The sequence below is a fragment of the Carya illinoinensis genome, chromosome 8, assembly GCF_018687715.1.
Source record: "Carya illinoinensis cultivar Pawnee chromosome 8, C.illinoinensisPawnee_v1, whole genome shotgun sequence".
Classification (NCBI taxonomy): domain Eukaryota; kingdom Viridiplantae; phylum Streptophyta; class Magnoliopsida; order Fagales; family Juglandaceae; genus Carya; species Carya illinoinensis.
The window spans coordinates 12,192,107-12,205,081 of NC_056759.1; the positions used below are offsets into that span (position 1 = coordinate 12,192,107).

At 39.4% G+C, this 12,975-nt stretch overlaps 2 protein-coding genes across 2 annotated transcripts; both read left to right on the forward strand.

Moving 5' to 3' along the window:
• Nucleotides 1-1,658: 1,658 nt before the first annotated feature.
• On the forward strand, nt 1,659-3,515 carry LOC122317926 (epoxide hydrolase A-like). The gene is made up of 3 exons (XM_043135009.1): nt 1,659-2,215; nt 2,364-2,599; nt 2,987-3,515. The coding sequence occupies exons 1-3, from the start codon at nt 1,751-1,753 to the stop codon at nt 3,231-3,233; spliced, it is 948 nt and encodes a 315-aa protein (XP_042990943.1). The 5' UTR covers nt 1,659-1,750; the 3' UTR covers nt 3,234-3,515.
• Nucleotides 3,516-8,961: 5,446 nt separating this feature from the next.
• On the forward strand, nt 8,962-12,975 carry LOC122318197 (epoxide hydrolase A-like). The gene is made up of 3 exons (XM_043135393.1): nt 8,962-9,631; nt 9,785-10,023; nt 12,540-12,975. Exons 1-3 carry the CDS (start codon nt 9,020-9,022, stop codon nt 12,784-12,786), a joined length of 1,098 nt encoding a protein of 365 aa, XP_042991327.1. The 5' UTR covers nt 8,962-9,019; the 3' UTR covers nt 12,787-12,975.

The following is a 12,975-nucleotide window of genomic DNA, read 5'->3' on the forward strand; positions in this document are numbered from 1 at the left end:
CAGAGGAGTTGAAAATCCGCGATGCTTGTCTGATCTTAAAAGGCTGGCCACCGTTTTTATTAAAAAATGAGGTTAGCGGTTTAATGTTGATGAATTTTCTACTAACTGTGTTATTTACAAAAACTCCAGAAGAGTACAACTCCAAAAGAGTAGTGATGAGCAGAAAGATCCAGTTGTAATTATTTTATCAACATGGATCAAGTCCACAGTTAGTTGGATGTATAGATGCGAGTTATCTTTCAGATACACACAAGAAGATCATTGAAATTCATGAGAAGAAAGTTGAAATTGATATCAAGAAGGTACGGTCAAGTAAAAATCTGGCAGATTTATTCACTAAAGCATTACCAACTGCAACATTTAAGAAGATTATGCAGAACATTGGAATGCGGAGGTTTGAAGACCTATTATCATGTACTTTTCAGGGGAAGTAATGTCTTGAAGACTTGTACTGATTATACTTTTTTTCCTTCGCTAAGGTTTTATCCCACTGGGTTTCCTTTGCAAGGTTTTAATGAGGTAATCCTAAAGCACTCGGCGATACACATGAATATTGTACTCTTTTTCTTTCGCCATTGGTTTTTTCCCACAAGGTTTTTCCTTGACAAGGTTTTAACGAGGCATATTTTTTAAATATAGTCATCCAAATGGAAAGTGTTATAAACTATCTTGAATTGTATGACCATATTTAGCTAGTCGTCAAACGCATAGTACTAGTCGTCAAATGTATAGTGCTAATCGTCAAACGCATAGTGCTAGTCGTCAAAAGCATAGTGCTAGTCGTCAAAAGCATAGTCTCCTTTGTACTCCTATATATATCACTGTATCCTTTAAGGAATTCATAAGTTTCATAACCTCTCTGAGCTTTATCTCTTTCTCTCTCCTTTTGAAAATGTTATAACACGTTATGCCTCTCTCTTTTCAATGATTTCATAACATTTCTTGATTTTTTGCTCTGAGGTTGGAAATTTCAGCTAAAGCATGGCTCATTCCCTCTTTCTCTCTGTGTATTTTTTATTTTTATCCGCATTCATTTTTTCTCTTCTGTTCTGCTTTAGATTTATGATAGATTTGGGTATTGAGAAATATTAAAGAGAGTTATCAATAATAATAAAAAATAAATAATAAAAAATAAATAAAAAATAAGAAATAATAATAAAAATAAATAATAAAATAATAAATAATAATAAAAAATATTAAAATTACCTCAACATCTAAACACAAAACACTCATCTTTTCTGCTGCTATCACGGGGTAAGTTGTTATTTGGGTAAGATGTTATGTTTTCTTTCTTTGATCCCAGGGGTTTGACTTATAATATTATTGTGAAGTATATTATAAAAGTGTGTTGAACATCATTATTTTATTTAAAAAAAATTAATTATAAACATAATTATATATTAATATGTATATTAATAAAATATAATTAATAAAAAAAATAAATTTTATAAAAAATAATATTAATTTAAATTTTAAATATAAATAAATTAATATTAATATAACGTACAAATTTAATTATATATAATAAAAAAAATCTTTTATTTATCAGTAAAGTGCTAGTACTAATGATGTGACATTTCCCCAACAACTAAAAAGCCATCTGCATCATGGAAAGGAAACGATAAAAACGTTATCAAATCATTTTTGTCTTTTTTAATTTTGTTAGTGGAACTGTGGAAGATAAGAAGCGCAGGCAAACGCCAGAAGAGTAGAGTTTTTGTGTTGAGCAGAGAGAGATAAGAGTTCAGAAATGGAGAAAATAGAGCACACGACGGTCGCCACCAATGGCATTAACATGCACGTGGCATCGATAGGGACAGGACCGGTGGTGCTCTTCCTTCATGGCTTCCCTGAGCTCTGGTACTCGTGGCGACACCAGCTTCTCTACCTCTCCTCCCTCGGCTACAGCTGCATCGCCCCCGACCTTCGCGGCTATGGAGACACCGACGCCCCGCCCTCCGTTGCCTCTTACACAACTTTCCACATCGTCGGAGACCTCGTCGCCCTTCTTGACCAGCTTGGTATCGAGCAAGTCTTCCTGGTCGGCCATGATTGGGGAGCTAAGGTAGCCTGGGACTTCTGTTGGTTCAGGCCCGATCGAATCAAAGCTGTAATCAACATGAGCGTGCCATTTTCACCGAGAAACCCGGCTTTAGATACGGTGGATGGCTTGAGAGCTTTGTTTGGTGATGATTATTACTTTTGCAAGTTTCAGGTAAATTACCATCTCAGCTCCATTTTTTGGGGCAATTTTCGTCAATTTGATTCACACTGTCAATCGGAAACTTCAACAAATAGTTTAAATCGCCGTCTTACAACAAATCCGAAACTTGTTGCATGAGATTGATTAAATTGTGGTGCAGGAACATGGAGAAGCTGAAGAAGATTTTGCTTGTGTCGATACCGAAATACTAATGAAGAAGATCTTTTCTATTGGTCCAAATCCTCTGATGATACCCAAAGAAGTGGGATTTAGAGGATTACCAACACCAGATGCATTGCCTTCTTGGTTGTCAGAAGAAGATATTAATTATTATGCCACCAAATTTAAGCGGACAGGTTTCACTGGAGGATTGAACTATTATCGAGTTACCCACCTGTAAGTTTCCTTGGACGAAGTATTATGCAATTCTCACAAATTTAAGGAAATATATTTTTAAGAAAATATGTCAAACTTACTCATCTTAAAATTATAAATATCACTTCTCAAACTAGCTCGAGATCCGTTCGTTTACTTCTTTATTTAAAATAAGTTGAAGCTTATTCATATGTTTCTTAATTATAATCCCATTTTATTCAAATAAATAAAATAAATATATTAGTGAATTTACAGAAGATAATGAAAAAAGTCTTGTCTTTATAACGAGTAGGGACCGCTCATTAATGCTCCGCACTACAAGAAAAGAGATTTTTAATTATAAAATAATTTTCCTTAAAGTGTCGGCAAGTTGAGCAATGGGAGAATCTAATTTGTCTCACATGGCAGAAATTGGGAGCTCACAGCGCCTTGGACTGGATTACAAATCAAAGTGCCAGCCAAGTTCATAGTGGGAGACCAAGATATCGTCTACAATATCCCAGGTGTCAAGGACTACATAAGCGGCGGCGGCTTCAAAAAAGACGTGCCGTGTTTGCAAGACGTAGTTGTGATAAAAGGAGCATTTCATTTTATCAATCAAGAAAAGGCAGATGAGATTAGCGCACACATATATGAATTTATCAACAAGTTCTGAGTGTGCGAGAAAGTGCTTGTTTTCAGGTCCAGGGCTATGGTCAGGGTGTTTTGGTGTATATGAACATGATTTAGTGAAAGAATTTATGAAAAAAAAATTATCAAAAACACCAAGGACTTGAGAACATGACGAAGGAAGCTTGGAAAGAATTAAGATTGGAAAGAATTGGTCTTCTGTATTTTTTTTTTCTCTGCTTTCTGTCTGTATAAAAGTCTGCTATTTATAGCATTATATTACATGTATGTCACTACGCTATAAAGAGTCTGCTATGTGCACTGTCCACCCAAAATTACTTTTACAGAAATGAAAGAAATGCCAAACATTACTTTTACAGAAATGAAACAAATGGCACGGTAGATGATAAAAGAACATACAAACAAAACTTCATTTTTTACAGCTTTATTTTGTCATTTCCCTTTGTAAACTCTTCTCTCTCCTTTGCTGACATGCCATCTAGTCTTGAGGTAGGGAGGATGATCGAGAGTATGCTCTTGCCTTTACAACGCAGCAACTTCCTTACTTTTCAACATTTAGACTTTTAAAGGTTTCGTTTAACCTTTGATTCACGGAGAAATATCAACATAATGGGCTGTTTCAGCCGCCTCCAAGTCCACATCTAATTCCAGTATAATGCACCAGTCACCAACATTGTAAACTAATAAAACACGCTCAAAAGATTTCATGTATTGGAAAGACCAAAATACTTTTTAACAAAATGCAAAAGCATATATAACACATCTTCAGTGGGGCTAGGGGTGGGCAAAACTTCCGGCGGCTCTAACTCTAGTTGACAGTTACTCTGACTCTTATCACGCCTAAATCAAAAATATAAGAATTTGAAATCAAAATCAGAATTGGTTTGAAAAAAATTATTTAAGTTAGAATTAGAATTGGTGCCAATACATATTATATAGTAAGATATGAGAGACTGTGAGATCATAACATAATAGTAGATTTCTCCTTCTCAAATATCTGTGGAGTAGGCATCATACTGAACCACGTAAATCTATGTGCTAATCTCTTTAATTTTTTCTGCACTAACTTTCCTTTCACTGTCATGAATGTACACACTGACTCCACACAGTCATACCAGACCATTGTTGGGGGCACCTAACCACACTAATCGAGGCCTGAATTGCCATAGCGGGTCAGGATTGACTCTTTTCCCCTTTTGGCCTATTGTGTAATTTTTCACGCATCAACAGTTGGCGCCATCTGTGGGATCTATTTCACTTTCTAAACTAAATGTGGGAGAATGACGATTTTCTGGTATGTTAAATAATCATTGAGCAAACAGAGGGCATTCTCCTAAATAAGTGCTCTTGAACTTTCGACTTTTATTTTCATAAAAGAAAAATATAGGCGTAAATGTGTAAGTCTAGGAGCTCAGAACTCTTAAGACACTTAAGCAGTACGTGCACACCAACTAGTATACTTCAATTATGTGAGCACAAAATAGTAGGGTGGGCACTGTGCACTACTTAAGTGCACAGCAGCCATGCACAACAAACTACACAGTACAAAGGCACAAACAAGAAGTTGAATACCATGCACTTAAGTACACAGTGCCCATACACTACATGTGTTGGGCTTGGCATTAAGTGCACAGTGTCATGCATGTCCTGGCCATGAGTGCCATGCATAGGAATATTGTGGAAGCACGACGTGCACCCAATGGTGCCACAACCCCATAATGGCACGACCCAAGTGTGGCGCCAGTGGTCACCATACCAACAGCCAGCAGCATCTGGCTCCTTTAGAGCGGTCGATGACTGCCCCCTCCCTCTCCCCTGGAGTGGTTCCACACAAACCATATTCTACCATACTTGGGACAATTGCATGGCCCAACCGTGGTGCAATCAGAAAGGGCTCCAGCAAAAACCCTTATGGTCTGGCTGCATAATCTGGCTACGCCGGTAGGGTCCCCAACACCTACAGCTAACACACGGTGGCCAAGGCCTTGGTTCCAAGTACTTGTTTCCATGCACACAATAAGAGGCTCACGACGATCACCATGGGGACCACTGATAGTTTTTGGCTCAGCTACCATGGCCTCCATCCACAGGAGCCATTAACTACACACCCCGCAAGCACCTCATTGAGAACATGGGACAACAGCTCGTCCCAACAGTGTTGCGACAAGGGAAGGGTCTCGACAGCTAACTTGGGGTCCATCGGCGTCGTGTGTATATGCCGGTGTGGTCCTTGACCAACACAGCTGGTGCGCAAGTTCTTTAGCCATTGCTCTCTCACGACCACGTGGTAAGCAACTCGGCCACCCCAGTAGCGAGCACACCCCTCATGGCTAAGCAAGTTTCTCAACCATTTGCAAAGGACCCATTTTCGGCTAGTAATGTGTTTCTAAGGAATGTTGCATGGCACATGCAAAGTGCCGCATCAGTTTTCCACAGCTAGCCACACACATCACAACCTCTCAGCCCAGACCTTTCTCTACTCGAGAAACTCAGCTCAAGAAAGACCCTCATTTGTTAGGGAGTCACCTCCTCTACTTGAAAGCCATATGCTCAGTAGTCACCTGCTCAGAAGCCATCTACTCGGGGGTCACCAGCTTAGGAGCCACCTACTCGGGAGTCACCAGCTCGTAAGCCATTTGCTTGAGAGTCAACAGCTCAAGAACTAGTTGTTGGGGAGTCACCAGCTCGTAAGCCATATGCTTCGGGAGTTACCAGCTAAGGGACTACTTGCTCGAGAGTCACCAGCTTGGAAGCCATCTACTCAAGGGTCACCAACACAAGAATCACCTGCTCAGGAGTCACCAGCTTAGAAGCCATTTTCTCAGGAGTCACCAACTCAGGAACCACCTGCTTGGGAGTCACCATCTCGGGAGTCACCCACTCGGGACAAACCCTCATTTGCTCAGGGAGTCACGTTTTCTGCTCAAAAGCCACCTACTCAGAAGCCATCTGCTCGAGAACCCTCAACAAGATAGACCCTCATTTGCTTAGGAGTCACCTCCTCTACTCAGAAGCCACCTGCTCAGGAGTCACCTCCTTTGCTTGAAAGCCACCCGCTTCGGAGTCACCTCTTCTACTTGGGACTCTATAGCTCAAGAGAAACTCCAATACTTGGGAAAGTAGTTGCTCGGCACAAGGCTCACTGCTTGGGACTCAACTGCTTAGACTCATCAGCTCAAGACTCCATAGCTCAAGAAAAACTCCACTACTCAGGAAAGTCATTGCCCCTCTCAGGAAAGCCTTTGCTCTACTAAGGATTCAACTATTTGAACTCATGTGCTCATACTCAGCTCCTCTACTCAGAACCCACAACTCGGACAATCCCTCACTTGCACAAGATTCACCCTTAGCAAGAGCTACTCCTCGACATGAGCACCACCTCAGGTTAGCTACTCAACCAGGACAACTTGCTCGACATTAAAGCGCATGCGGGCATATAGAATCTCTATCATAGTCAAAGCGCGACAACCAGCGAGCCTCACCGGCAAGTCTCTGACCTTCGCCGTACTCCAGCAAGGCAATTCAACATAGCCAAGTCCCTAGACTTACCACAGGGTCAAGGCCGGGCCTAAAGCATCTCAAGCTCTACCCTCATTGCCACTCAAATACAAGTCCCTAAACTTGCCGAGCCTCGTGACTAAGAAAATTTGAGTCCATAAACTTGTCAATCTTCACAGACTCTTCAATCTCCCCTTCAACAAAATCGAGTCCCTAAACTAGTCGCGGGGTCAAGGCTGGGCCAAGAGCATCTCAAGCTCTGCCCTTATCGTTGCTCGGATTCTCAAGGTTTGCTTTTTGGAGAAAATTTTTCCTAAAATCGTGAATAACTGTGAGTGGGTAAAATAATCGGGCCCAAGACCAGGCCCAGCCCACCAAGTCACTACTAGAGGACAAAAAGGGAGAGGGAGATCTGGAGGTAGGGGCTGTCAAGAGGTTAGGAGGTAAGGTGAAGGGGTTAGAAGGTAAGGAGGTGTCAAGAGACAGGGGGAATCAGGAAAAAGTGGGAAGATGAGAGATGGTCAGACACGCGACCCAGACCTAGCCTTATCACTGCAAGGTGCATGCAAACAGAGGGATCAACTTAAAAAGGGAGGTTTGGATGACCTTCCGAGGAGGACATCTTCTTCTTCTTCAACTTTTCCTTCAACTTCTGGAAAGGGAGCTTCAGCAAATGCATTCGAGATCATCATTGTACAGTAAGAAATGAAAAGCTATGAGAGACTGTAAACAAGAACATTATAATGGATTTCTCCCCTCAAACACCCGTGGATGTAGACATTATATCGAACAACGTAAATCTATGTGTTCATCTTTTTTTTTTCTCTACACTCACTTTCTTTTCACTACCATGAATGTATGCATCGACTCTGTACAACCATACCAGACCACTACAAGTGGCACCTAACCACACTAATCAAGGCTCGAATCGCCATAGTGGCCGGAAATGACTTTTTCTCTCATTCTAACCTGTTTTACGAATTTTCATGCATCAACAATCCTCTTGCAATCTTCAAGAGTCCAAACATTAAGTTTTGCCAAAGCCACCAAAACAATCTTCCAACCTTGAAGTTGCTATCGGTACCAATAGCACACTAAACCAACAAGCAAGCAAATCCCTCTCCCTTCAAGGCATGACACATCCAAACTCAAATGTGTTAAATATGATGCCCATTTCTGTACCTGCTTCCACATACAACAGTTGTCCATTATTATAATATTCCACCTCCTCAAGTTATCTGCCATTGAGATGTTCCCTAATGGTGCCTTATATCTCCAAATCTTTAGAAGAAAAATGAGGTTATCTCGAGGTAAGAGCACATGTACAAAGATTTGAGATGTTATATCCCTTATGCTTAAAATCTAAAGTCGATTATGGTTTCCATTTTTGTGTGCCGGTGTCTATTAGAAGTCTAAGGACTAACTTATGATGTCGGGATTAGGGAGCAAAACTTCAAATGCAAGGGAGGTCACCTTGTCCTATGTAGCCCAATACCCTTTGTAGAGCATCTTTAGGTCACCTAATGGCCGTGTTTCGGGCTACGATGGCTTGAGGGAAGAGAGAGGAGGGGTGTGGCTTGAGAGATTGAGAGAGAAGAGCAGACGTGTTCGGTTTGAGAGAGAGAGGGGGGGGGGGGGGGAGAAAGAGATGAGAAAGATGCAAGGGAATTGTATGGATTCTAATCTTTTAAGATCATGGTGATGAGTCACCGCGTCCGGTCATTGGATGTAGTAAACCCTCACTTTACACTACATGAAGTTTATTCTCTAATTGATAAGATGTGAGGTCACGGCCGGCCAACTGTTTGTAGTAGTTGAATATCTATTCAGTCTTGGAATTTTGCCTATGAGATTCATTAGCTTGCCGCCGTTGATGGCCCAAATAGAACACGCAATTGAAAAGTCTCATGCATGCATGTTCGGTAAAACTCGAAATATTAACAACAGTTTTTTAATTTGATATATTAGTAAATATATTTTTATTTCATAAGTCATTAAGCTAAATATATATATATATATATATAGAAAAACTTTATAATCCTAATTGATACATTATAGAATTAAACTTTGAAAAAGTTGATAATATTTAGCGAAACAACATGAGTTTTACATATATTTGATATATCACAATTAGATCTATTTTAAATAATAATATATTTACAAAAATAATGTACCATAATAAACTACCTCCATTTATAATGTTTTCTATTATCAAATATCTTCGTTAATTTGCCCGACAACTAAAAAGCCATCAGCGGCCGCTGTTCATTGTATAGGATCGATCAGGAATCTTCATAGACCGAATAGACATGAATGCGCCAAATTCTGCGGTTTTTTTATTTTTTATTTTTTGTTTTTTGTAATTTTGTTTTCAAGTGGAAGATAAGAAGTGCAAAAGCAAAGCCCAGACGTGCAATTTGTAAAGTTTACGTCTCAAGTATAGAAAGAGAGAATTCAGAAATGGAGAAAATAGAGCACACGACGGTCGCCACCAATGGCATAAACATGCACGTGGCATCGATAGGGACAGGCCCGGTGGTGCTCTTCCTGCCTGGCTTCCCTGAGCTCTGGTACTCATGGCGACACCAGCTTCTCTACCTCTCCTCCCTCGGCTACCGTTGCATTGCCCCCGACCTTCGCGGCTATGGCGACACCGACGCCCCGCCCTCCCCTGCCTCTTACACAGCTTTCCACATCGTCGGAGACCTCGTCGCCCTTCTTGACCAGCTTTGCATCGAGCAGGTCTTCTTGGTCGGCCATGACTGGGGAGCTATGATTGCCTGGTACTTCTGTTGGTTCAGGCCGGATCGAATCAAAGCTGTGATCAACCTAAGCGTGCCATTTTTTCCCAGGAACCCAACGTCAGATCTAGGGGAAGGCTTCAGAGCTTCGTTTGGTGATGATTATTACTTTTGCAGGTTTCAGGTAATTAAATTATTATCTCAGCTCCATTTTTGGGTGATTTTCATCTCTTTGATTCACTTTGAATATCGGAAACTTCAACAAATAGTTTAAATCGCCGTAATACAACAAATTCAAAACAGCTCGTTGCATGAGATTGATTAAATTGTTGTGCAGGAACATGGAGAAGCTGAAGAAGATTTCGCTTGTGTCGATACCGCAACACTAATGAAGAAGTTCTTTTCTATATTTGGTCCAAATCCTCCGAGGATACCTAAAGAAGTGGGAATTAGAGGATTGCCAACACCAGATGCCTTGCCTTCTTGGTTGTCAGAAGAAGATATTAATTATTACGCCACCAAATTCATGCAGACAGGTTTCACCGGAGGATTGAACTATTATCGAGTTAGCCACCTGTAAGTTTCAAGCATGTTTAATTTTTGTCGATCGATTCTTTTATGAGTATTATCTAATGAATGTCTACGGAAAGTTTATTCAAGTATGCGTTTTTTCTTTAAAATAAGTTCGAGCTTATTCATGTGTTGAGCTCGTCCTCCCCCGAGGTGGAACAGGTTTCTCACTCTTGTATCAGCAGTATGTTGAAAATTTAGACCTCTCAAATTCACCCCTCTAAGATTTACCTTTTGCAGGCATAATAAGAAAAATTAAAAAATAATAATAACACAAGAAATTTATGTGAAAACTCCAAAACGGGAGAAAAAACTACCAGACCTAGAGAAGAAAATTTACTATGTAAAAAATTGTTACAATCACACAATTTTTCTCCTCATCCCAAACACACCCACAAATCTTTCCCCACTAGCAAAACTTTAACTCATACATCTTCCGATTTTACAAAAATAGACAATAGAGGAATTTAACTAAAATCAAAAGTTATTAGCTAAGTATTTGACTAGTGCATTTAAATTAAGAGGCTAAACCTCTTATTTATAACACATGGCCTATGTCATTTTCATAAATCTCACCGATTGGGACTAACGAAGTAACATAAGTCAACAATCTCCACCTTGCAATTTTAACTGGTCCCACAGCCAAGCTCCACCTCAATGAAGATCTTCATAGCTTCCGCTATCATGCTTCACCATAAAAGCATACACATTCAGAATAAATCAATTCCAAGTATTTCACTTCGACTCATGTCGAAAACAACCTTGCTGAAAATTATAGTGTAACTTTCATGTTTGGCTCTCCTGAAAGTTCATCAACTATCGATATGAATTTTTACCACACACCCTACATCAATGCCAAACCAATACCTATGGTCAAACTTGTGAACCCATTAACATTAACACATTCTCTATCATGGCAATTTTGGAAATTAGTGGCATGCCATGAGAATGTACATGTCTCTTTTTAAATATCAAAATCTTCCATGGAGAGAGACACAACATTTGCCTCATTTCCAATATCTCCATTTACTAATTTGGAGCCACTTGTCGAACCTGCTCCAACTCTGGGACAATTTTTCTTGATGTGTCCAGATTGTTCACCTCCCAGCAGACTACTTTCTTCTTCATGGAGTTCTTCATCTTCTTATTTTCAACTGCTATCATTACTAAGTTCTCAAGTGGAAAGTTACTTCCACTACTTAGTCTTCTATCTTTAGAAAAGATTTTATTGGTAACATCTGAAAAAATTATTTTCTCTTTCCCATATATCAAAATAGGCTTCATGTGCTCATAGGAATGTGGAAGAGACCAGATGAGTCTCAAGGCTTGATCCTCATTATCAATTTTAACTCCAATAGCTTCTAACCCAGCGACAATGCCATTGAGAACGCTTAAATGATCTAAAATAGTTGTATCTTCACTCATCCGCAGTGTATAAAACTGCTCCTTCAAGTACACATGATTTGAGACGCCATTCTCTGATACAACTCTTCAAGTTTTTCTCAGAATTCTTTTACCGTAGATATTCCATGCAAATTTGTAAGAATATTTTTGGCCAAGCACAGACGTATCACACTTGCTATTCTCAAATCTAGATCCTCTCAATCTTCATCACTCATTTTAGATCTGCTCCTTTCACTAGTCATACTAGTACCAGTGTTGACCTCCCAAATTCTCCCCCCAAGGATCTACATTTTGCAGACATAACAAGAAAAATAGAGAAATAATAATAACACAAGAAATTTACGTGAAAAATCTAAAACTGAAGAAAAAACCACTAGACCCAGAAAAGAAAATTCATTATATAAAAAATTATTACAATTACACAATTTTTTCCCTCAATCCAAACACACCCACAAAACTTTCTCCATTAGTAAAACTTTAACTCACATTTCTTTCCATTTTATAAAAATGGACAATAAAAAAATTTAACTAAAATAAAAAATTATTAATTAAATATTTAATTGGTATACTTAATTAGGCTTAACATCTTATTTATAACACATGACCTGTGTCATTTTATATTAATGCCAGATACGGGACTAACAAAGTAGGATAAGTCTAACACTGCGTACGAGTTATGGCTACCCCTCTGCTTTTAAGGGTGATGGGAAAGTCTCAAACTCAGCAGCTCTAGAGATGTGAAGCTAGCTCAACGGTTTGTGCGTATCTACTGGGATACTCGCTAACCTCCACTCCGAAAAGCTCCTAAAGCCAACTGCCATGTATAAAGAAATTCTTATCTTTACAATGAGTAGGACCGGCTCAATGCCAGGCAAGTTACGCAATTGCCTAAGCTCCCCTACTGTTCAATACCATTTAAAAAAATATTAATGGCATTTATTACGAATTAAAAGACATCAAATTTTATAAGAAATTATATCGATGTAAATGGACAAACCAAACTCTCAAGTCTCAACTCTTCTGGCTTCCAATTAGGGCTGTGAAGTTTTACTAAAAATACAACTCCAATATCGGAGAATCTATTTACTTCGGACCTTAAACTTTGTATCAAATGGCAGAAACTGGGAGCTCACAGCACCATGGACGGGATTACAAATCAAAGTGCCAGCCAAGTTCATAGTGGGAGACCAAGATCTCGTCTACAACATCCCAGGTGTGAAGGAATATATAAGCAGCGGCGGTTTCAAGAGAGATGTGCCCTGTTTGGAAGACGTAGTTGTGATGGAAGGAGTATTTCATTTCATCAATCAAGAAAAGGCAGATGAGGTTAGCGCACACATATATGAATTTATCAAAAAGTTCTGAGTGTGCGACATGAAGCGTTTTCGAGTCTAGGCCAGGCTGCGAGGGTCATGTTTACTGTTTAGTTTCCATAGGTGAGTGCCCCATCTATGAAGCCAACGTATTAAATAAAGCATGTAATGCTGATAATTATGTGTAATGAACAAAAGAATGATGGTGTTATTTTATTATGTTATTTACGCCTTTTGCATA